General features: G+C 33.6%; 2 protein-coding genes and 1 long non-coding RNA gene across 5 annotated transcripts in view; 1 reads left to right on the top strand and 2 right to left on the bottom strand.

The window, feature by feature from the left end:
- The window catches only part of LOC136036990 (uncharacterized), a 28,747-nt gene extending 14,926 nt beyond the window's left edge, over nt 1–13,821 (top strand). For both annotated transcript variants that reach the window (XR_010619844.1, XR_010619845.1), the window contains 2 exons: nt 4,388–4,481; nt 13,685–13,821. This is a non-coding gene — a long non-coding RNA (uncharacterized LOC136036990). The remainder of the gene's footprint in view (nt 1–4,387; nt 4,482–13,684) is intronic.
- LOC136036980 (annulin-like) overlaps nt 1–21,891 on the bottom strand; it is a gene marked incomplete at its 5' end in the record, with an annotated part of 65,977 nt that extends 44,086 nt beyond the window's left edge. Inside the window, 5 exon segments of the mRNA XM_065719388.1 lie at nt 1,921–2,081; nt 6,179–6,353; nt 13,653–13,882; nt 15,926–16,058; nt 21,761–21,891. Of these exon segments, the coding sequence (XP_065575460.1) occupies nt 1,921–2,081; nt 6,179–6,353; nt 13,653–13,882; nt 15,926–16,058; nt 21,761–21,891 (830 nt within the window).
- The window catches only part of LOC136037006 (ribosomal protein S6 kinase 2 beta-like), an 884,370-nt gene that overhangs the window by 593,818 nt on the left and 264,586 nt on the right, over nt 1–25,966 (bottom strand). The gene's annotated exons all lie outside the window — the stretch shown is intronic.

A 25,966-nucleotide genomic window follows, 5' to 3' on the forward strand; every position in this document is an offset into this window, starting at 1 on the left:
TCTAAGGACCCACAGCTAACCTCTTCATATATACCCATAAGGAAAGTAGTATCTTGTCAGTTACTTTCCATTCTCCAAAGTGAGATCCGGGATATCCATCCGAGCTATAAAGATTAAGTGGAACTACACCAAAAATTTCCCATTGGTCATGTACATGGGCCTCTATGAGTAAACTGGGGCTTTGGCAATTAGTTTTCCATTTTTATATACAACGTCTATATCTGTCTTCTCATTTCATTCCTATGAAAAATACCGAAAGGTTTGGTATTTAAGTCAAGCAAATTTTATATACGATGTGAAGCAGCTTAAAAAGGCTACGGATCCACAAGATCCATTAATATCCTATAATATCCTATAATTAAGATCCATTAATGGTCCACAAGATCCATTAATTAATTAATTAACGGTGTCAAATTGACGTTTCAGCTACAAGCCTTTTTAGAAGGAAAGATAGCAAACCTGCCATCTAGCCTTGTGGCAGCTGCAATTAAGCCTCGGGTTCCCTATTAGCAAGCAGATATAAGCAAGCTGTAAAAATAATTGGCCAGAAAAAGCTCTGCTCAAGCAGGCAAGCAAGTGGGAACAAGTTTCAATTTGGAATCAATTTACGATATTAAAATACTCGTTAGGTCCTGGCCTTATGGAGAAAACGTTTCCTTTGAACAGTAAATAAAGAAACCAAGACATTCGAGTAGGAACATTTTCCTACAGAGCAAGAAAACTGCTATCTACTGTCTAAGTTAATTTCAATTGTCGGTGGCAGCACCTACCGTTAACTATCAGCTATAAAAACAATTATATAATGTGTTAGGCGCAATTATTTGGTGAAAAACACGAAAATCTGTTTTCTTACTTTAGTAATTCACACAGATAAGCGCTTGAATGAGGCCTTAACCCAGATCACCCACCCAATCACCTAGGACAAACAGTAAAGCCAAAAACAATCAACCCAAAAGAAGGCTATACAGACATGAAACATTGTCATTAGTAAATGTAAGCCATCATCAACTAAACGTAAAACCCTTAAAATCTAATGAGCTAATCCCAAGTGATCACCTTCCACCACGGTACCTCAGAAGAATACGCACTTGCCTTAATAGGTTTCGGCGCTTCAAATTCTGACCCAGGCAAAGTGGCACGCCTATCACAATTTCTTTACGATACTATTAATATTTATATTTTCCCATTTTTGTTATTATTGATCGTTTTGTATCAGACATTGGGACAGAGGAATGATATCACCTGTGGCTTCAAATTTTAATAGGTTATCACAAAAGAAAATCGAAATTACCAAATGTAGAGGAATTGTCTAACTCTTTTCAAGGGAATGGACTTACCATTTTGCAAAAGAATTGTCTTACGCATTGCAGAGGAATTCCAGAGGAATAGTCTGAAAATAGTTTTGTGTACCCTTTTAGCTGGCCATGCATAAGACAATAGGCTGTACTAAGAATGTGGTTCGATCCTACTGTCTAGGTCTATACTGGAAGAAAGATAAAGACAACTTGGCAGCATTTAATGGCTTAAAGATGATCGATTGCCAGCCACCAGGGTTTGTTGTGATTAGGGTAAGGCCAAACAAAAAAAAGATCGTCCTAAACGAGCTGAAAAGGATTTTCCCTACAATTCCACAGTAAAAAGCGTGCTGTAATTTCACTGGTTTTAAGTCAGTAACATACTAATGTTAGAAAATCGTATTATTTACATAATAATCTTTATTACACGTTACAAATATAAGCTGAATACCGTTTCCTTTTGTATTCGTACTGGAAATATTAAGCAATTGAAAAGAATATATTTTAGATTTCAACTGATTGGTAACAATGTATGATATTTTAACCAGCTTAATAGAAGCCATTCAATTTTAGTGCCAACATTTTTTACTAGTGGTTCTTCTTTTTCTCTGTTGAAATTTCTTACCTCATTCCAAACATGAAAATTCCATACAGAGTCCTTGCAAAGCTCCTTAATTGGATTGCCCTCACCATCCACGAAAACATCTACTGTTATACTCGCTGTAGTGTCATGAGCTGAATCAAAATTCGTAATGACTCTGGATGGTATGCCTAATGCACGACAAACTAAAAAATAGTCATAATAATAAGTAAATTTTATTTTAAACAATACATAATAAATGTTTATAGATTACACTTAGTTTGTATTTCAGTAGGATATGGTTGAAATAAAGAGCATTTGTACTTTGGAGTAGCTATAGGCTAATTACGTTATGATGTTATGTTGTATATTATTTTTGTATATTTATTTTTTATTTTTATGTAATATTATTAGTTTTTTCTATTATGCAATTATAGCACATTAATTGTTGAAGATATTTTTTGAAAATTCGAAGTTTGAAATAGCTATAATGTATTATGGTGAATTACGATGAATATTTTGCATTATATTTTCGTCCATTAATTTCCAATTTTTGCACGATTCTTTGCCTTTATTGTGTGTGACTGAATCAAAGCAAATTATCTTAAAATAATAGTTTGGAAACAGCCTTTTCAATTCAGGAAACATCAGTTAAACTTCACCGCATAGAATGAGAGGCGGGGCATTAGCTAAGGAAGCTGTAACTTTCCTCATTGACGTATTAATTTCTGTTCATTTTAAGGTTCATTGTCGCTATTTACCTTCATTGTTTAAAAATTTGTTTTCTTAGTTAATCTTTGTGCGAAAAATCTCTGTGTGACTACTAGGGTGAACTGACTCCTTCTACTCAATTTTTAACGTGGAAAAACAAAATATTAGAAGCAGAAGACCCGGAGTAGAAGCAGAGTCTTTCGGTCGTCAAAAAAAAGTAGCAAATTGAAGCAGTCATTCCAAAGTATGGTACAGTGTGATGTATGTGCTGCATCATGCCTTTATGTATTAAACAAAAAAAAACTGTTTCAGGATAAACTCAAGTGTGATTAAATAAAAAAACAAGTTTTTTTTAAATAAAAGTAAGGAGCGACATTAAAACTTAAACTGAACAGAAATAACTCTGTATATGAAAAGGGGTTTCCTCCTCAACGCCACGCTTTTTACGCTAAAGTTTGACCTTTTCTCTTAACTCTACATTTTAAAGCAGTAAAAAACTTTAGCGTAAAGATCGGGGCGTTGAGGAAGAAAACCCCCTTTCATATACGGAGTAATTTCTGTTCGTTTGAAGTTTAATGCTGCTCCTCACTTTCAGTAGAAAAAGCTTTTCCTACTTGTTTTTTTATTGTTTTTTTAAATGATGCTAGAAAATTCTGCGCCCGCTCCATTGAAAGTCTCTTCCCCATGAGAAGCTCCTCTATAGAAATATCCTCCCACGTAACCTCCCCCCCCTCAACTCTCCCCCAAAACCAAAAAAAATCCCCCTGAAAACGTCTGTACATTTCCCAGTAGCCATTACTATATGTAAACACAGGTCAAAGTTTGTAACTTGCAGCCCCTCCCACGGGGACTGCGGGGGAATAAGTCGTACCCAAAGACATAGTTATTAGGTTTTTTGATTATGGCGAAAATGGCCATCTCAGAATTTTGATCCGGTGACTTTGGGAAAAAATGAGCGTGGGAGGGGGCCTAGGTGCCCTCCAATTTTTTGGGTCACTTAAAAAGAGAACTAGAACTTTTAATTTCAGTTAGAATGAACCCTTTTGTGACATTATAGGACCACTGAGTCGATACGATCACCCCTGAGGAAAAAACAAAACGAACAAACAAAAAAACAAATAAACAAGCATCCGTGATTTGTCTTCTGGCAAGAAATGCGAAATTCCACATTTTTGTAGATGGGGGCTTGAAACTTCTACAATAAGGTTCTCTGATACGCTGAATCTGATGGTGTGATTTTCGTATTTCCCCCTATTTTCTAAAATGAGGCAACTTTTCTCAGGCTCGTAACTTTTGACGGGTAAGACTAATCTTGATGAAACTTCTATATTTAAAATCAGCATTAAAATGCGATTCTTTTGATGTAACTATTGGCATCAAAATGCCATTTTTTTAGTTTTGGTTACAATTGAGCCGGGTCGCTCCTTACTACAGTTCGCTACCACGAACTGTTTGATTTCCTATGTAATAGAGCCAAAAGTAACTCCCTACTTAAGACAAATTTTAAGCATTTGCAGTTAGAAGAATCTGTGTTGTTTTATGATGTATTATGATGTATGTGCTGTACTACCTTTTCATGTCTAATATGTCAAATTATGTGTAAGATTTTTAACATCTGTAGATAGTAGTATGAATGTATGCATAGTTTTATTACCCATCACAATCCACAAAACCACATAACGGATGGAAAAAAAAAACACAAATCAGCAATTAGACAACATGACTATCCTACCAAAAACCAATTAAGAATGTACTTTCAGAGTTTATTTAATTTTGACACATTTCATTTTTCGTTCTATAGACAGCATTAAGGGGTGTGCAAACTCCATATTTGGTCAATACAGTGGTTTCAATAGTTCAAAGAGGCATCTGAAGCAGGTACTTTGAATGTTTATGTAAGTACTTCCTAATAACTGCTACAATCACCCTTCGTCAAAATTGTTCAAAATTGGGAAATAGCAAATAAAAACAGGACTACAAGAGTATTGTGTACGGAGGCTAGAATTTGGTGCCTAAATATAAATTTCAAAGAAACTAGCAGTCCATGCGCTTTCATAGCATAATTCATAAAAAAAAGATCTTACTAGGAAACTCGGGTTTGCTTGATAATTATTCTTAATTACCATTTCAAGGAGAATGACGTGATCCTGTCCAAGAGCTAAATGGGGTGTATTCCAGGTTTCAGACCGTGGTAACTTTACTTTAACTACAGAATTTACTTGAAGCCACATCTACCAGGAAAGGCTGTTAAGTAAGTACTGGCTTGTTACGTTCGTAAGGGCATAATTTTCATGAGTTGAAATGAAGGAAAATAATGCTCCAATATGTTTCAAACTGATATTAATAGCAATGGTGATTTTGATGCACATTTACTTCACTAAAAATGATCGTGACTATCTTTAGTAATTCTAACTAAATAAGTAAATTTAAAGTTACTTTTCTGTTATTCCAGCTACTACGAAACATCAGCTGGAATGAAGAAAGTTACTTTTTCTTAAATTTTAGTTACTTTTTGTTGAACCTGAGAATGCAGCCATGGTCAACAATAAATAGACAACTCTCAACTCTTTACTATTGTTGGTTGAAAACTAGGAATTTTTAGTCTTAGTCTGGAAGTTATAGTCTGGAGGTAAAGCTAGGAGGTTTTAGTCTGGTCAAAATTTAGTCTGATAAGCTCATACTCCTCAGATAGTATATGCAAATTCTGACTCAAGCCGGTCTGCTTTCGGTTATTGCTCAAAATATCATCAGCATAATTTTCTAACGGTAAGTCATACCTCTGAATAAGTAAGTCCTAACAGCTTTCTGTTGCGGCTCATTAATGTTATTATAAAAAAGTAGAGGAGAGACCAGACCGCCTTGTCTTATTCAGAATTACTAGACTTTCGGTTTTTGAAAATATAAGGATGGCATGTGAAAATGCAATTTAAGACAACATTTTCGAGAAGTTGAGGATTTTTTTTTGCAATGAAAAAATGAAAAAGGTGCATTCGTAATAGGATAATTTCCCTGTGCCCCCCTTGCACGATCATCCTAAATGGCATCCAAACTGCCGTGTTGCTAGATAATAAAAATAAAAAGTATGAATGCTGATAACAGCCACACAAAAAGTAAGTGCTTTGAAATGATTATATAGTAAAATTTAAAAAGGTTAGACAACTACAGGATTTGGCAAATGACCAGTAGATGGCACTGACGTTTTTTTAGGGAACGTTTTCTAGGGAACGTTTTTTAGGGACGTTTTTTTGGACGTTTCTTGTATTTACACTAAGATAGTTTATAATACTCTTGGGCTTCATCATTAAAAAAACAATAGAAGAAATCCCTAGTTAACGTTCCCAGTTAATGAGAAAAATATTTTGAGCAAAATCAATCCAAGATAAAACTGCTTTTAATTGTTGATAAGATAAACAAGAACTACATGAATTCTTAAATTTTCAGGAGAGTGAAAACACTTAAATTTTCAACCTAAAGAATAGTAATATTAAAACAAATAAAAATGGTCTTATTTAACAAAGATGCAATAAAAAAAACGTATCCTGGAGATGCATATTATTTTTTGGAAATGTAAAAAAAAGTAGAAATTCCTTACTAGTTGTAGTTACGCCAGCAAAAACCCAACATTGTCCAAATTTTACTGGTTCCTTGGTTCTGAAATATTTTTGTAAAATCCTCATGCTGCCATTCCAGCCCGTAGGAGGAGTTCCGCCGACAAAATCACCAGTCCAATTACCAACTAGAATACCGTTGTCATCTTGTGCATTTACCTAGAATTCCAAATTGCCTAAAACTGCATGTGGAGCCTAAGACTGCCATGGAGAGTTCCTAAGAAGGAGGAAGGGGCAACGAAATCTTGCTGGGTGGGACTAATATTGGGTAAAAAATTATACATTTTAAAAGAATTCTATATGGAGATGTCATCTATGTGAAAACTAGCTTTTCTAGTGTTACTGAAGTAATTTTACCAGTATTTGGAGTGGGTCAGACGCAACGCACTAGCATTCCGTTGGTAAAGATAAAGATACGGGTTTTGTTATATTTATCTAGTTTTCATTGTTACCATTTTGTATAGAAAGTTTGGTCGAAAAAACTTGGAAAGGGGGTCGTTCAATCAATTTCTAGTGCCTGTTTAAGTTCAAAAGTGGTTAGAGGCCAACTAGTCACCTTCTTATGTCTTCTATGTTCATAAAAACACTTTAAATGAATAATTTAAACCTTAAAAACAACAAAAATTAAAAAGAATAGTCATATCAAACATAAAAATAACACATACTACAACGGATGAACATATGAAGCGTTAAACGAACAAAAATCCAATAGAAAATCAAGTCAAACTTAAAACGAAGAGAAACTAAAGAAAATAAAAATGGAACTACCATCCATTAAACCCTCCATAGGTCAAAGCTTCATTTGCGATTTGTCAAAAAACAGAGCCTGCATTAAGTAATTTTTCTTTTATTATAATAACGTCAAAAATCTATCCGCTAGACGCTTTATTTGTATGATATGTAGTTAGTTTTATGTGTGTAGATGTAGTTTATGTATGGAGAAATATTTATGTATGTAGATATGTTTAAGTTTTATACATCCTGTCTTCCTTTTAGACGTTTTCATTTTCAAATATGGGATAAAAAAACAGCTTGTTATTTTAATGAAAGCAAGGATTGAACAGAAAGTTTTCCCCATATGAGGGGTTCCCCATGCCGCACTTCCGTTCTTTACCCTATTAAATAAAAAAAACAAGTTTTTTGAAATGAAAGTAAGGAGCGACATTAAAACTTAAAACGAACAGAAATTACTCCGTATTTGAAAGGGGCTTTTCCTCCTCGACACCCCCCTCTTTACGCTAAAGTTTTTTATGTTTTAAAAAGTAGAGTTGCGAGAAAGAATCAAACTTTAGCGCAAGGAGCGGGGTGTCGAGGAGGAAAAGCCCCTTTCATATACGGAGTAATTTCTGTTCGTTTTAAGTTTTAATGTCGCTCCTTACTTTCATTTCAAAAAACTTGTTTTTTTTATTTAATTTCTGAAAGTTTTTGAATTAATGCATTTCTGATTTTGGCTCTCCGTACATAAATTATTAAAATGAAATTTGCATATTAATTCTTTTTTTGGCTAAATGGCTTTCTCTTAGTTTTGATCAGACGATTTTGAGAAATAAGGGGTGGGGAAGGAGGCCTAGTTGCCCTCCAATTTTTCGGTTACTTAAAAAGGCAACTAGATATTTTAATTTTTAACGAACGTTTTTATTAGTAAAAAATATACGTAACTTAAGAATTAACTTACGTAACAAACTTTTATATTCTTATATTTTTGATTATTTATATGAGGGGGTTGGTCCCCTCGTTAATACCTCGCTCTTCCCACTAAATCTTGTTTCGTCCCAATTCTTTAAGAATGACCCCTGAATCAGAAAGGCCGTAGAACAAATAGTTGAAATTACTTAACAATTTTTTTAGCATAAAGAGCGAAGTACTTATCTCCTCCTAAATACCTCGCTCTTTATGCTAAAGCATTTTTAGAACCCCTCATATGCGTAATAATCTCTGTTCGTTTTAAGTTTTAATGCTTCTCCTTACTTTCAATTGAAAAAACTTTTTCATGTTTGTATTTTCATTTTTTTTTTTAATAGTAATGCTAGAAAATCCTGCGCCCTTTTTATTGAATTTCTCTTCCCCCATGAAATATTCCTCCAAGGAAAGATCCTCCCATATAGCCCCCTCCCCTGAACCCCCTGTAACTCCCCTGTAACTTGCAGCCCCTCCCCCAGAGACTGTGGGGGGTAAGTCATCCCCAAAGACATAGTTTTTATGGTTTTCGACTACGCGGAACAAAATGGCTATCTCAAAATTTTTATCCGTTGACTTTGGGAAAAAATGAGCGTGGGAGGGGGCCTAGGTGCCCTCCAATTTTTTTGGTCACTTAAAAAAGGCACTAGAACTTTTCATTTCTGTTAGAATGATTCCTCTTGCAACACTCTAGGACCACTTGGTCGACACGATGACCCCTGGGGGAAAAAACAAACAAATAAACACGCACCCGTGATTTGTCTTCTGGCAAAAAATACGAAATTCCACATTTTTGTAGATTGGACCTTGAAATTTTTTCTATAGGGTTCTCTGATACGTTGAATTTGATGGTGTGATTTTCGTTAAGATCCTATGACTTTTAGGGGGTGTTACCCCCTATTTTCCAAAATAAGGCACATTTTCTCAGGCTCGTAACTTTTGATGACAAAGACTAAATTTGATGAAATTTATATATTTGAACTTTTGATATATTTTTTCGCATCAAAATTCCGTTTTTTAGAGTTTCGTTTACTATTGAGCCGGATCGCTCCTTACTACAGTTCGTTACCACGAACTGTTTGAAAGTTAGAAGGCATGGAATTTGAACAAAGAGTATTATAGACCATTATGAAACTTTAGCGTAAAGGACGCAAGCTAAATGGAAACAGCCCCCTCACACACTGAGTAACTTCTATTTGTTCTAAGTTATAATGTCACTCCTAACTTTCATTTAAAAAAGAACTTTTTTGCATCTAATTTCTAGTCATTTTTTAAATTATATATAAAAATATCTAAGATACATTAACCACCAGCACTACCCATGTCTCCCACCCTTGCTTGCTGCTAGTTGTATATAACAGTACTTTATATGGGTCGATAGCGTTCTTGAGTGGTAGCGGAAAAAATTGCCTGAGGATTAACTCAATTTCTTTGGCATATAATTTTTTTTATAAAGTAACAAGTAATTAAAGCGATCCAACGCACTTGAAAAAGGAATGTCTAAAGATAAGCTGGGATGAACTTGAAATCAAGTTCAATTTGTAGATGAAAAAACACAGTTGCAAAAATGTCTTCCTCTTTTTCGTAAAAGAAAAATATTATCAGGCTCTAAACTTTTACTCAGTAATTCTAAGCTTAGGAAATTTTATATCTTTTGCATCATCATGAAAATTGAATTTTTAATTATGTTTTACCAAAACATTTTTTTAACTTCTTTAGGCCACATAAACCTAAAGCTGATATTTCTATTTTAACGTCGACAAAGAATTTTCCTCTTAACATTTGCCTCCCTCCTCCAAGGAAATTCCCTGACGACGGTCAAGATGCCTGTCCACCTTTTGTTCCAGCAAGCGGTTGAATCTATTCTTTTATGTAAAAAAAAAACCTACTTTTCGTACAATAAGAAGGGAGCTGTCACCTCGCACTACATATATTCAGGCTTAATCAAAATGAAGCAAGGTTATACATCAATTTATACCCTCCATCAGGACCTCATCTATTTTTGGCAGAATATTCAAGGAATTTTAGAGAATTTTGGGGCAAATATATACTTTTGAGGCATCAGGCCCCTCCCCTTATGTAGGAACAATAGCCTACCAGCCCTCCCCCGTAATAGTTTATGCGAAATTGTACACCGATAGACATAACTTTAATACACTTTGACTGAAAAAAATTGGTAAAATGAGGCTGTGAAATAAGTGTTTATATTCACCATTTATTTTCTTAAGACAACTTGACACCTTAGGAGTGCACCTGCCAAGAAGTGGTATGTGCAACAAAGTGGTAGCGAGGGTGCAGGGATAATAATATCCAAGGGGTCACGAAATGATAGAAAACGTCACTTTTTCTGTTGTATAATCTTTTTGGAAGATAGAAAAAGCTACCCTACAACTTTTACTTTTTGTTTGAATATGCTGTCTCCCAATTTTCTAAGACCATTGGTTCAGTACCACAACCCTTCGGAAAAAAATAAAAACACATCGGTAGCCTTCCTCCGCAAAAAAAAGAAAAAAAAAATGCGAATTCTGTATTTTTGTAGATGGAAGCTTTTATTCTCTACGACAAGGCCCTATGATGTGCTGAATATGATTGTTTAATTTTCATCAATAAAAAAAAATCCAAAAAAATATTTCTAAAGAAAAGTAAAGACCATACGCAAACTTAAGATCAGAAGAAATAGAGACCTACAATAACAGAAATTTAAAACAATCAGATATTACCATTACAGAATAAATGAAGCCCAAAACGAACAGAAATTAAATAAACAATCATAGCAAAAACATAAAACAGGTACTAATATAAATGAATAAATAAATCTAAAAACGAGTAAAGCTTAAGATGAATATACAAATCAAGCTTAAAACGAACAAAAATATATTGCTTTTGAGGTGTAAATGAAACCCAAAACAAACGGAAATTAAATAAACAATTATAACTAACAAATGTTACTAATATAAATGAGTAAATAAATCTTAAAACGAGTGAAACTTAAATTGAATATGCAAATCTAGCTTGAAACGAACGAAAATATCTACAAAGAAGAGTTTGGGTTTTGCCTCCTTCTTTCACTGTAAAAGTCTAAAACCTATTGTGTCATTGGCGCTTTACAGAAAAATGTAGGTGTGTTGAACATTCTTGAAAAGTACAAATAAGATCAAAGTGAATGTTTGATTTATAAGTGTATTAATTGCCGAAAGATCATCAGTTCCAGATTTGATTTCACTGCAATTTTATTTTCATTTTCGATACTGTAATAACTGGAAAAAAAAATTCGCAATGTAATTCGTTTTCAAAAACTTCTTTTTCGAAAATTTTTATTTTTCATAAATAACTTCTGTTCGTTTTTGATTGCCTAAGTTTCAAGTTTTTCAAAATTCCCTATTACATTTTTTTTTCAAAAATAAATTGACAGTTTTTAGTAAGAGCTAATAAAATAAACTGAACATTGGATATATAATGATATTAATTACTGAAAGTTCACCAGCTCAAGATTTCGTTTCACCCAGGTCGGATTTAAAGCTCGACGCCTCTAGGCCCAAAAGTTTTTGCCACTTCGTTTTTACAAGATTTTCGGGGAAATTCCCAAAACCTCAGGAATATTGAAAGCTACAGTGCCTAAGGGGCCAATTGGTAAATCTTGGTCAGGTTTCACTGCAAATTTCCTCTTGTTTTCAACATTGTAAGAAGCAAAAGAAAATATTTTGAAATAGGGAATTTCGAAAACTTAAAACTTTTTTCTACAAAAAAAGTTTTCTGAAGAAAAGTGAAGGCCATATTAAACTTAAGATCAGAAGAAATAGAAAACTACAATAACTTAAACTCAAAACAACTAGAAATTACTATTAAAGTATAAATGAAACCCAAAACGAACAAAAATTGAATAAATAATCATGACAAAAAACATACAACAGGTAAAGACCTTCAGAAGATTGGGAGATGGTAGCCCTCCTTGTATTTGGGCTACTTTTGCTTGTTTTAGATTTTAGATGGATTTATTTGCATAAAATAAATAAATAATAAAAGCACTTATATTTTAATTAAACTCCTCTCCCTCCTGACATTCAATGGCTTGGAATATAAGGATAAATTAGCATCTATTCATTCATATAGATATTTGATATATTTTAATTTAATTCCTTATATATTTATATATATTTATTTATATATATATATATTTATATATATTTAAATTTTTATATAATTTATAATAATAATTTATATATTATATTATATATATATATATATATATATATATATATATATATATATATATATATATATATATATATATATATATATATATATATAATATATATATATATATATATATATATATATATATATATATATATATATGTATATATATATATATATATATATATATATATATATATACATATACAATATAATAATATATAATAATATATATAATATAATATAATATATAATAATATAATAATAATAATATTATAATATTATAATATTATAATAATATAATAATAATAATAATAATAATAATAATAATAATAATAATATTATTATAATAATATAATATAATAATATGATAATAATATAATATAATATATATATAATATAATAATATATAATAATATATATAATATATAATATAATAATATATATATATATATATATATATATATATATATATATATATATATATATATATATATATATATATATATATATATATAATTTATATAATTTATATAATTTACATAATGTATATATAAATATATTTATATATATTTATATATTTATATATATATATATATTTATATATATCCTTATACATATTTAATTTAATTCCTTATTTTAATTTATATTCATTTTAGGTTGTTTTTTATTCGTTTATAGAAATTTTTCTATTCGTTGTATGTTTGAATTACATGTGACTTTCTGCTTGTTTTTGGTTTCGATATGGCTTTTTACTTTTCTTTGAGAATTGTTCTTGGGATTTTTTTTTATTTATTTAAGCTCTTTGGGTGCAAAGTAATAACAATCTTTGGAACTGAGACTCCCAGGCATACCTACCTATTTCAGGATATGCTCAAGTGTGACAAACAATAAAAGAGACTAATTAAACGAAGTATTGGACATGGATAAATGGAAATATACTTTTTTTGCAAGGATACCATTAGATACATAGGATACATGCTCCTAAGTAATATGCACCTGAATCCATAATTACTTATTTTTCTTTATTGTAAAAAAGATAGATTTAGTTCTCCAATATAAAAGCTGACCATTTCTCTTTTCTTAAATATTAATTTGAAAAACTTTTTCCATAAAACAAGTTTTTCAAAGAAAAGTAAAGAGTTATTTTAAGCCAGAAATGAGCAGAAATAAAGTCAAATACCCTTTCAAGCGCAAAACTACCACGAATCATCATCAATAAATAAATAAAACTCGAAACGAACACATATTGCAATAAATAACCGAGTCAAGCTCAAAACGAGCAAAAATTAATATGAGTACGGCTGACAACCCCCATGCCTTTTAGAGACCAGAACATAATTTGCACTTTACTGAAAGAAAAATGACCGTCGATTGTCAGTTCCTGAAAGTTTTAACAATTTTTATTTATTAAAGTGAAAACATTAAAAATATTTTAAATGTGTTTCTATTTTGATGAAGATTGCATCCAATGCTTTCCACAGAAAATCTTAGAAATGTAGCCTGAAACTGCCATCTTTTCTTCTTTATTTTATTTATGATCAACCTGCATCCACTTACTGATACTTAACAAACAACCATACTTACTGCAGCTGAAATAGCTCTAACTATTTTTACAGGATCCCGCCGTTGGTGCACTGGAACCCGACCAACCTTATTTATAACATACAACGCACAGTCCAGTACTAGTTCTTCAAACTGCGAAAAATTCCACGCCATTTGTTTTAGACTTGAAGATGTTCCTTGCCATATCAAGCCAGAATCACTAAGAATGTATTCCTTACGACAGTCTTCATCTTCCATATATACTTGGTCAACTATAAAATTTAAAAGTTATTTTTTATTAAGGGAAAAATATCAGCTAAATCAATGCAACAAATATAAAAGTTACAAAGAGGATACATTTTTGGATTTGATCAATATGTGTCGATCATTTGCTGCAAAAAATGTTTTTGCAAAAATGCAAAAAATGGGTGTGACAAGAGTATGTGATTCATAACAATAACTCAGCAGAAACCGAATATAATAAAGACAGAGTGATAACTTCAAATCCTTAAGTTGACTAAGATTTAATATGTGAAGAAATAGAAATAAAGTTTTGTTTTAGAAATACGAAGTCGTAGCCTTTAGACTTCATACAAGTAGCCATTTATAACATCAAAGAATATGCTGTGTTAATGGTCTACTGGTAATCGAATCTCTCACGTTAAATGTATGCAGAGACACTTGTACGTTCCATACCTCATCACTTAATTTATTTATCCTTTAATAGCTTGATCCAAAGAGTATAGAAACTGGCACTAACGTTGAAAAGAAAATCACCAACACTATCCACCATTTGATGACTTTCATTAATCAAAAATGGCGTATTATTGTCTTTTCAGGGACACTAGAAAACAGAGGGCAAAAAAAGTAGAATTCTGTCCCTGGACTTGCCAATTTAGATTCTAATAGCCTACTTAACCTGCCAAAATCTCCCCAAGCTAACCTAGGCCTACTTTGTGCATATTCAATTTTGAATTTGAATAATTGCAGAGTAATGACATCAAAAATCTAATTTCCTCTAAAACTTTCTAATTTGTTATAAAGCCACCAGCCTCTGCACTATAAATGATGCTTATTGTTTTTAACTTGTATCTACCCATGCCTAGTCACCGAAAATCCAACTTTAAAATATAAGTATCCCATTCCTTTTGAGCTAGTCTTATAATTTACTACATACCATTCCATAAGTATCCTATTAAGTATACCATTCCTTTTGTGCTAGTCTTATAATTTACTACATACTTTGGTCTTAAAGGATGCTTAAATAAAAAAAACAAGCTTTTCAACGGAAAGTAAGGAGCAACATTACTCTGTGGAAAGTTCCTCCCACGTAAAATAAACCCCTCCCTCCACGTAAAATTTCCTCGGGACAATTCCATATTAGCTGAAAAATATAATACGTAAGCAATCTGTAAATTCTGAGTTTATACATCCCTTTTCTCAGGGTCCCTTGGGGTTGCATTATCCTCAAAAGAATAATTATTGAATCTTCCAGTTATGATGAAGAAAATGGCTATCTCAAAATTTAGATTGGAGGACTTTGGAGAAAGGAGCCGTGGGAGGGGGGCTATTTACCCTCCAATCTTGTTGTTCACTTAAAAAAGATCATAGAACTTTCGAATTCCAAATAAATGAGCCTTCCTCCAATCTTTTAAGATAACTGGCTCACGATTACCCCTGGAAAAAAAAACGCAAAAATATAACAACAAAAAACGACAATAAATAAACATGCATCAGTAATCTTTCTTCTGGCAAAAAAATCCAAATTTCTCTATATAAGAGCCAACTCTTCAGTAGGTTCTCTAATATACTGAATTTTATGACGTGATTTTCGTTAAGATCACTTGACGTTTTGGGGGTCTTTCTCCCTTTTTAAAAAGTTGAACGAATTTTCACAGACCTGTAACTTCTGATGGATAACATTAAACTTGATCGATGTGTATGCATATTGAATGAGCCTCAAAATTAGATTCTTTTGATGCATCTACTGTTATGAAGAATCTGTATCTTACCATTTATATTAATATTGAGCCCCGTCGCTCCTTACTTACAGTTCGTTACCACGAATTGTTTGATATACAAAGAAAAGATTCTAATTTATTTTTGTATGATATTTCTTTTCTTTACAAATGGTTTACTTCAAATTTTGTTACTACGAGCTGTTTTGATACAAACCTGATCAAAAATAAATAAAAAAGGCTATTGAGACATGGCCAAAACTGTTATGATGGAGCTTGAGTCCTTTAGGTTAATAGCAATTAAAAAAGTATATGATACCACCCTCAATAATAGAAGAGAATAGTCATAAGCCCTACCTTTGCACCAAGGGTTGAATAAAATGTACAAGGGTGTTGGCAAGGTATAGCAGATACTGTCATTTCCATCTTTCCTTTGGGTATCGATATCCAAATGCCATGCTCCAACAATACAATCCGCAGGCGTTGCAATCTGAAATTAATAGCTATTCATTGCACCAGCCATTATGTCATTAGAATAAACTATCAGAGGCAATGCTATAGCGTTGGGCTAGTTCGATTGGGGGCTAATTCGATCGTAAATCGGAAGTTCTTGTGCCCTTTTTAAGAATCAAAAGTGATAGGAGGGCAATTAGCCTCCCTCTCCCCCAGCGCCCCTTTTCCCAAATGCATCCCATAAATATTTTAAGATAGCTATTTTGTTAAAAATAGTTCAAAGATCATATAACAAAAACTCTGGTGTCAACACAGCCTCCCAGGGTCCAGGGGCAGGCGTTGTAAGTTATGACCTGGGTGCATATATGGTTCTTATGAAAAGGATGCTCGTATAAACTTCACAGAGAGCTCATTTGATTGAAAATTGAAGGTTTTAGTTGGGCTTTTAAGAGTCCAAAGAGATTGGATGGCAACTAGCCCCCACCCCCCATGCCCCTTTTTCCAGAAACACATCCGATAAAAATTTTGAGATAGCCTAACAAAAACTATTTTTTTGTTAAAAATAGTTCAAAGATCAAATAACAAAAACAGGTGTCGATACCACCCCCCAGGGCCTGGGCGCAGAGGTTGTAAGTTATGTCCTGGGGGCATATATGGTTTTATGAAAGGGACACTTGTATAAACTACAGTGATGGCTTATTTGATTGAAAATTGTAAGTTCTAGTTCACTTTTAAGAGTCAAAAGAGATACGATGGCAATTAGCGCCCAAGCCTTTTTTCCCAAACAAAATCCAATAGAAACTCGAGATAGCCATTTTATTAAAATGGTTCAAAAGTTAGATAAGAATACCTCCGGTGTCGATACAGACTCCCAGGGCCTGGGAGAAGGCATTCTAAGTTATGTCCTGGGGGGATATATGGTTCTTATGGAAGAATTCTCGTAAATAACTTCATGTAGGACTCATTTGATTGAAAATTGAAAGTTCTACTTTACTTTTTATGAGTCAAAAGAGATTGGAGGGCAACTAACCCCTCATGCCGTTTTTACCCCGAACCCATGCGATACAAATTTCGAGATGCCAACTTTTGAAAAATAGTTCATAAATTAGATGACAATACTCTGATGTCAACACAAACCCCCAGAGCCCAGGGGACAGGCGTTGTAAATTATGTCCTGGGAGCGTATATGGTTCTTATGAAAGGGATGGCAATATTAACTTCAGTGATGGCTCATTTGATTGGAAATTAAAAGTTCTTGTTCCCTCCACCCATGTCCTTTTTAGCCCAAACCCATCTGATAAAAATTTCGAGATGGCCATTTTGTTAAAAATAGTTCAAAGGCCAGATAAGGAAAACTCCTCTGTTGATGCAAACCCAGGGGCAGGTGTTGTAAGTTATGCTATGGGGGTGTTTAGGGCTCTTATGGAGGGGATGATCGTATAAATTTCGGAGAGGGATCATTTGATTGGAAATTAAAATTTATAGTTCATTTTTTTAGAGTAAAAAAATATTTAAGGACAACTAGCCCCCCCTCCCTACCACGCTCATTTTTAATCAAATGCATCCGATAAAATTTTAATGCGTTCCATGCCCTTTTTAGCCCAAACCCACCCGACAAAAATTTGAGATAGCAATTTTGTTAAAAATTGTTCAAAGGTCAGATAAAAACTCCTCTGTTGATGTAGCCCCTAGGGTCCGGGGGCAGGTGTTGTAAGTTATGCTCTGGGGGTGTTCAGGGCTCTTATGGAGTGGATGATCGTATAAATTGCATATAGGGATCATTTTACTTGAAGTTGAAAGTTCTAGTTCAGTTTTTTTAGAGTAAAAAAAATTGAAGGACAACTATCCCCCCCCCCCTTCTTCTTTTTCACCAAATGCATCCGATAAAAATTTTGAGATAGCCATATTGTTTAAAAATAGTTAAAAGGTCAGATAATAAAACTAAGAAGTCAACACAGCCCCCCAGAGCTCGAGGGCAGGTGTTGTAGTTATGTCCCGGGGGATATATGGTTCTTATGAAAGGGATGCTCCTATGAGATTCAGAGAGGACTTTTTTAGTTAGAAATTGAATTTTTCGTTCATTTTCCAAGAGTTAAAAGAGAGTCCGAGGGCAACTAGCCCCCCTCCAAGCTTTTTTCGCCAAACCCTTATGATAAAAATTTCGCAATAGCCATTTTTGAAAAATATTTCAAAGGGCAGATAAGAAAAACTCCGATGTCGATACAACACCCAAGGCACCGGGGGCAGGCATTCTAAATTATGGTATCGTACAAACTAGGGTACCGTACGGTACTTGTACGGTACCGTACAAGGTACCGGGGGCAGGCATTTCGTACAAACTGCATAGAAGGCTCATTTAAATGGAAATTGAAAATTCTAGGTCACTTTGTAAGAACCCAAAAGTATCGGGGGCAACTAGCCCCCCCCCCTCCCACAGCGCTTTTTCGCCAATGCATCTGATAAAAATTCTGAGATAGCCATTTTGTTAAAAATACTTCAAAGGTCAGATTACTCTGGTGTAGACACGGACACTCAGGGTCCAGAGGCAGGTGTTGTAAGTTAGTACTTGATTGGAAATTCAGTTCAGTTTTTAAGACTCAGAAGAGATCCGAAGGCAACTAGCCCCCCGCCCCCACACACACAAATGTATTCTCAATATCTTAACACACACTTTCACACAGATTCCTAACACACTTTCTCCTCAAATGCATCCAATAAAAATTTTGAGATAGCCATTTTGTGAAAAATATTTCAAAGGTCAGATAGCAAAAACTCCGGTGATGACACATGCCCTAGGGCCTGGGGAGAGCCGTTGTAAGTTGTATCCAAGGGGCATATATGGTTCTTATGAAAGGGAGGCTTGTTCATTGGAAACTGAAAATTCTAGTCACCTTTTAAGATTCAAAAGAGATCCTAGTTTTTCGATAAGAAAAACTCTGGTGTCAATGCAATCCCCTGGGCCCGGGGGCCGGCGTTATAGTTTATGATATGGGGGCTTTCATGGTTCTTAAGGAAGGGATGGTCGTATAAACTTTGATTGAGGCTCATTTGATTGGAAATTGAAAGTTTTAGGACAGGACCAGAGGGCAACTAGCCCCCCAGTCGTTTTTTCCCAGACCCATCCGATACAAATTTTGAGATAGGCATTTTGTCAAAATTGTTCAAACATCAGACCAGAACATAATTTGCACTTTACTGAAAAATGTGGCTCTATTAGTAGTTTATCTATAGTTAGTTTAGTATACATACACTGATATTCCTCAAAGTCAAGATGTGCTCTACTGAAAACAAAATACTTTTGAAATGTTTTTACTCGTCTTACTTTCATAAATAAATATATATGAGAACTTTTATGGAATAAATATCAGTAAATATCAATTAAACTGGCAATATGTGGTCATTTTTTTTTCAGTAATGCGCAAATTGTGTTCTAATTTTGAGAAGGCGTAAGGGTTGTCAGCCCTACTCATGTTAATTTTTGCTAGTTTTGAGTTTGACTTGGCTATTTTCTGTAATTTCTGGGGGGGGGGGTTAGTTTCATTTATTTATTGATAGTAATTCGCGGTAGTTTAGGCTTGGAAAAGTATTTGACTTAATTAAACTCATTCTTTGCTTGATGGAGCTCTTTACTTTTTTTAAAAACTTGTTTAGTGGAAAAGGTTTCTTTTAAATTAAACTGAGTGACAGATCGTATTAAAACAAGAGGAATGTAAAGAAACTTGAGAAAGTATTAAAATATGAACTAAGGAGGTATCCAGTGGAGGCCATCAATAAAATCGCCGAGGATCTGGATGATGCAGGTGGACAGCATAATAGTAAAATATTGTACTCGCATGTTAATGAATTGAGAGGGAGTTGTCAATCCGGGCTTGTCCGAGTTAAAGATAGGAACGGAGCCACATTTAGTGATTAGGAAACAGTTAAAGAGAGATGGGTGGAACATGAGAATGTGCTACCGAGATACAGTTCCAGGAAAAGATATAGAGGAAAAGGAAATAAATTGTGATAAATCGAATGTGCAGAAAGATTTTTTTTTTTAGAAAGAATTAGCGACAGTACTAAAAGGATTAAAAAATAATAAGGCTCCATGTGCTGATAGAGGGGTAAATGAGTTTGTTAAATATGGTGGTTCTGAGGTTAGAAATAAATTACGGAAGATTATGAAAATAATTTTTGAAAAATGGGAAACATCTAAAGATTTTAGGAAAACCTTAATTAAACCACTGTATAAGAAAGGTAATAGAAGCGAGTGTTGTAATTATTGAGGCATTAGTCCGGTATCTGTATGGAGCAAATTACTTAATAATGTGATACTTTTTAGACTGAGACATGCTGTAGACAAAGTTTTAAGAGAAAAATAGTTTATTTTAAGAAAAGGTAGAGGATGCGTCGACCAAATTTCCACTCTTAGATTAATATTTGAGAAGTGCCTTAATTATCAAACACCTTTGGTCTTTACTTTTATAGATTATCAGCAAGCGTTCGATTCTGTTGATAGAAGAGCTTTAGTAAAGGTGTTATCCTTGTATGGTATACCAGACAAATACATTAAAGTGATTAGTGCTATGTACGAGAATAACGCTGCTGTGATTAAGGAAGGAAATGAGGTTAGCAGCTGGTTTCGTATTAAATTATGAGTTGAGCAGGGTTGTGTTCTATCCCCCTTACATGGATCATTTTGATGGACTTTGTCTTAAGGAGTCCGGAGAAGGCAATGACCACGGAATTAAATGGGGAAGAAAAACTCTCTTGGAATTAGATTATGCTGATGATTTAAACATTCTAGGTGAAAGTGTGAGGAAAATGAATGATTTTTAGGGGTTTTGGAAGTTCAGGGTGCTGGAATAGGCTTGGAAATTAATGTCAAGAAGAATAAGTCAGTAAGGCTAGGAATAAATGAAGATAAAAAGGTGAAGTTGAGGAACGAAAATACTAATTAGGTGGGCAGCTTCACTTACCTTGGTAGTGTTATTAGTAAAGAAGGTGGGAGCAGTGAAGATGTTAAAAGTAAAATAGCCAGGACTCAGGGTGTTCTTTCCCCGATAAAAAAATTTGGAAGAGTAGGAAGATAAGCCTACAAACCAAGATTAGAATATTGAAGGTATAATGATGACAGTGGTCAAATTTGAATCTGAAGCGTTGGCGCTCCGAAAAGCTGATGAAGATTTAACTAGAGGTTTTCCCAAGAAATTGCCTGTTCTAGACTGTTCTGGAACGGGCTGTTCCGGAAACGGACTGTTCTGGATATCCGGCTGAGTGACCGCATTTCAAACATAGCCTGTACAAAAAATACGGTTCCATCCCGCTTTCTAGGGTTATAATGGAAAGAAGGTTGAGATGGCTAGGGCATGATTCGCGGATGAAGGATGACATATTGCCGAAGATTGTCCTTTCGTCCAACTGTTTAAGGCTCAACTGAAAGTAGGTCGCCCTCATCTGGGGTCCGAGGATGTCATAAAGTAAAATTTAAAGGAAATGGGAACTTCCTGGGATGGTGTAAAGAGGGAGGCTTAGAATATATTTGAATGGTGGAGGAGCGTGTATAGCTGTGTTGGTCTCAGGCAGCTTGATGCTGCGCTGAGTTGTTAGTAGTAGTAGTAGTTAGTAGTATTAGTAGTTAGTAGTAGTAGTAAATAAGTCGTAACGCGAATATATCCGGAATTTTACATTAATAAACGTTTTGTTTTGCTACTAAACTTTAACTTCTCATAAAAGAAAAGATACAAAAAAAAGATATACCTTAATTTCAATGGTTGTGTTTTTGCTTTTAACGACAGACGCAACCCAATCATTTGCCTCAGTAAAATCTCCTTCTGGATATACAGATACCAAAACTTGAGTTCTCCTACTGGGACTGGGATTAACTGCATCTGGAATTTATGGTTCAAAAGTGTTAGGATTGAATAACATAAATAGAAAATGTCATAAACTCATAAGTAAATCAATTAACAATAAAAAATAATGAGGAGTAAGTGCGTTCGTGGTAGCGAACTGTAAGCAAGGAGCGACTCGTGCTAAAAGCGATTGAAACTCAAAAAAACGGGATTTGAAATATTACATACACTAAACAAACGGAACAACCTTTAAGTGAAGAGTATTTTTAATCGAAACAGAATCTGTAAAAAACAAAATTTTACTGAAATATTTTCAACAGCCCAAATCCATTCTTTTTCTTTATTTTAATTACGTAAAATGATAATTTTTGAATTTGTTCATTAAAAGCTATTAGCCCATGAGAACTTGAAGTATCTTAAAAGCAGGAATTGACTATCACAAAAAAAAATTTTGGGCTTCATGAAAATTATGCAGTCAAATCCAATTTGTCCTTAAGACTACTGGTGGCAAAATTTCTGTTGTTCTTTTTTTTTTAGAGAAAGATCGTCACATCTGCGAACATCAATAGTCTGTTAGTCCGGGATTATTGATAATAAATAAAACAAGGCTCGTGGATTTTCTTTATTTTATTGATATTGATTTGTGGTAGTCTTATGCAGTGAAGATTCTTTGAAGTTATTTCTGCTCAATTTCTCTTTACTTTTATTTGAATAGCTTTTGCTGTGGAAAGTCTTGTAAATTAATTGTCAAAAAAGATCATATGACTTTTATTTAAAGGTTTTATATATGTAGATTAATAAAAAAATTCTTCCATAAAATGAGATTTCAAAGAAAAGTAAAGAACTCTATTAAACCAAAAATGAACAAAATCATAATCAAATACTCTACCGAGCGTAAGACTACTACAAATCTGTATCGATAAAAAAAAATGAAACCCAAAACGAACAGAAATTACAATAAGTAACCGAGTCAATGTTAAAACAAGCAGAATTTAACATGAATAAGGTTCAAAATCCCTGTGGCTCCCCAAGGCCAGAGCATAATTTGTACTTTACTGAAAAATACACATGAATCTGTATTGTCAGTTTAATATACATATGCTGATATTTATTTCTTAAATTGTTAATAATACTTGATTTATTAAGGTTATAAAAGTGAAAAAAATTAAATTTTTTTAGTAAAGTGCAAATTATGCTTTGATCTTGGGGAGACACAGGGTTTTGAGCCCTACTCATGTTAAATTCAGCTTGTTTTGAGTTTCACTCGGTTATTTATTGTAGTTTCTGTTCGTTTTGGCTTTCATTAATTTATCGATACTGATTTGAGGTAGTTTTGCGCTCGATAGAGTATTTGGTTCTAATTTTGCTAATTTTTGGTTTAATGCAGTTCTTCACTTTTCCTTGAAAAATTTATTTTATGGAAAAAGTTTTTTTTCAATTAATCTTTGTTCGATTTATATTGACATACTCTTTTCAGGGAAATAGAAAATCATAGTTTAAATCTTTTCGGGTTTTCTTTAAAAATTTCTGCTTGGGCCTGCTTTTTGTATGCTGGAGAAAATTTTTCAACAATTTTTTAGAAATATAAACCCTTCTAAAAATCTGGACACAATTATTAGTGTTTAATTTAGTTTTATACCTCCTCTAGTTGACCTGAAAAATAATACTTAATATCATTCGCAAAAAGTCTACCTATGCTCTTTGACAGCTTGAATACACTTACACTCTTTCGATTGACTTAAATTTTAAGAGTAGAAGTAGTAATAGAAGTAGCCCAAAAAGATTGAAGATAATACCAACAGGCGTTCTTGGATTATTGCTCAGATATCTTATCGAGAATCAGCATGCACACAGCGGTTTTTGATTTAACTTTAAGGCAACATTTAATTTTTGAGCATAATGGGCAAGTTGCATAACTGTGGGGAGTTGGCCTACGCAATAGCTCCAGAGATACATTTACAGGACTGTTCAGCTATACTAAACAAAATGGATATCTGAAAGTTTGACTGGGAGTGTTTGGAAAATTATTAGCTAAAGAGAAGGGCTAATTGCCTACAATCTCTTTTGACTCTTATAAAAGGTACTACATCTTTGCATTTCTAATCAACTTAGCTCTTTTAAAATAGCAATATTACTAGCAAAGATAGAGCAGCACTGCCTATGACATTACTTATATGCGCTTTTAATACTTGCATGCGTATAGTTGTTTGGTTTAACTTAAACTCCCACTAAACATTTCAATTTAATGCCCTTAGTGTCATTAGTTAAAGTAACCGTAAAAGTATTATAAAAAGCATACACATAGTGTCTTCTAGCTAGTTCAAAACCCCCACAACTTACCCTAAAAGATATAACTTAATAATGTGAGCCGTTAATTGTGATTTTTTTTTGTCACCCTATTGACAATCTACACGATCGTAATTCGGTTTGATTTAGTTCAGAATCCACCTAGATATTCCTTGAAAGCTGCAGCTTAATACCCTTAGCTTGTGTAGTAGCAGCAGTAGAGTTAGTAGCAGCATGTACATAGCACCTTTTTTTCACCATACCCATCAGCACAAGATGAAATCTTTAACTTCTGGTCCTGAATCATTGCTGATACATCCTCTTGACAGTGTATGTGGCCATAGCATGTTTTGATTTATTTCAATACATTTACAATATTGCCCAAAATTTTCGCCTTATAACCCTTTAGCACCATTAGTTATAGAAGTAGCAGTAGGAGTAGAGTTAATAGAAGCAGTCTTTGCTATAGTAGCAGTAGCATTAATAATAATAGTACTAGTAGAAGTAATCATCGGAGTAGAAGCAGTAGCATTATGATGCGAGTATTGTCTTTTGGTTAGTTCAACATCCCCCACAAAATGCGTTGTAACTTTCAATCTCACTTTCGAAATTGTTCCTAAAATATTGCTGATATGCTTTTTTTACAACCTGCATACGGGTGGCAGGTTGTCATCTGTACAACATAAATTTTTAGTGATATTCTCTGAAAAATTTAACCTTCATGCACGTAGGTGTAGTTGTAATAGTAGTCACATCAGTTGCATAAATACTCAACTTCATATAATTAGCAACTGCTATTACATTGTCGGTTCGCTCATTTGATAACTTTAACATTCATTTACATTTTGAAATTTTCATGCTACTGCCCTTCACCTTACAAGTAGCTGTGATAGAAGTAGTAGTTGGATCAATAGCAATAGTAGTGGAACTAGTAAATGTTGCATTAGCAGTTGTATTACTAGTAGTATGCACACATTGTCTTTTGGTCAATTGATCTTTCCCGTTAAGTATTCTCTGAAAATACCAACTTAATGCATAAATCAGTTTTTAAGATACGCTATTTTACTATCTAAATGCACATAGTGTCTTTTGATAGCTCGAATTTGCCATCGATATTCCCTCAAATACTGCCTTCTTAAGCTCACTCTTAATAGTACTATTATCTCAGTAGTTTCAGTGGTAGTACAAGTAGTTGAAATGTTAGTGTTGTGTTAGTAATAGTAGTAGCAGCAGTATTAATTTCTTTAGCAGCAACTGCATATTTCTTTTTGGTCAGTTGAACATCATTTTCATGATGCCCCGAAATTTTCACCTTCAGACGTTAAGCCATTCCAAGAGTATTGTGTTGTGCGCTTTTGACACCGTTTTGAGGCCCTTAATACCTTATTCTCTAAGCCTTACAATTTGTTGCAATTGTAGTTGGAATGCTCAGTAGCAGTTGTAGTATCAAACAGTTCGTGGTAACCAACTGTAGTAAGGAGCGACCCGGCTCAATGGTAAACAAAATTCTATAAACCAGAATTTTGATACCAATAGCAACATCAAAAGAATCAGATTTTTATTCTGATTTTAAATATGCAATTTTCACCAAATTTAGTCTTATCTATGAAAAGTTACGTGCCTAAGAAAATTTGCCTTATTTTGAAAAATAGGGGGAAACACCCTCTAAAAGTCATAGAATATTAAAAGTGACATTGAAATTTAAAACGAACAGAAATTATTCCGTATATGAAAGGGGCTGTTCCCTCCTCAATGCCCCGCTCTTTACGCTAAAGTTTTTTACTGTTTAAAACATAGAGTTGAGAGAAAGAGTCAAACTTTAGCG

Source organism: Artemia franciscana, chromosome 2 (assembly GCF_032884065.1).
Source record: "Artemia franciscana chromosome 2, ASM3288406v1, whole genome shotgun sequence".
NCBI lineage: Eukaryota > Metazoa > Arthropoda > Branchiopoda > Anostraca > Artemiidae > Artemia > Artemia franciscana.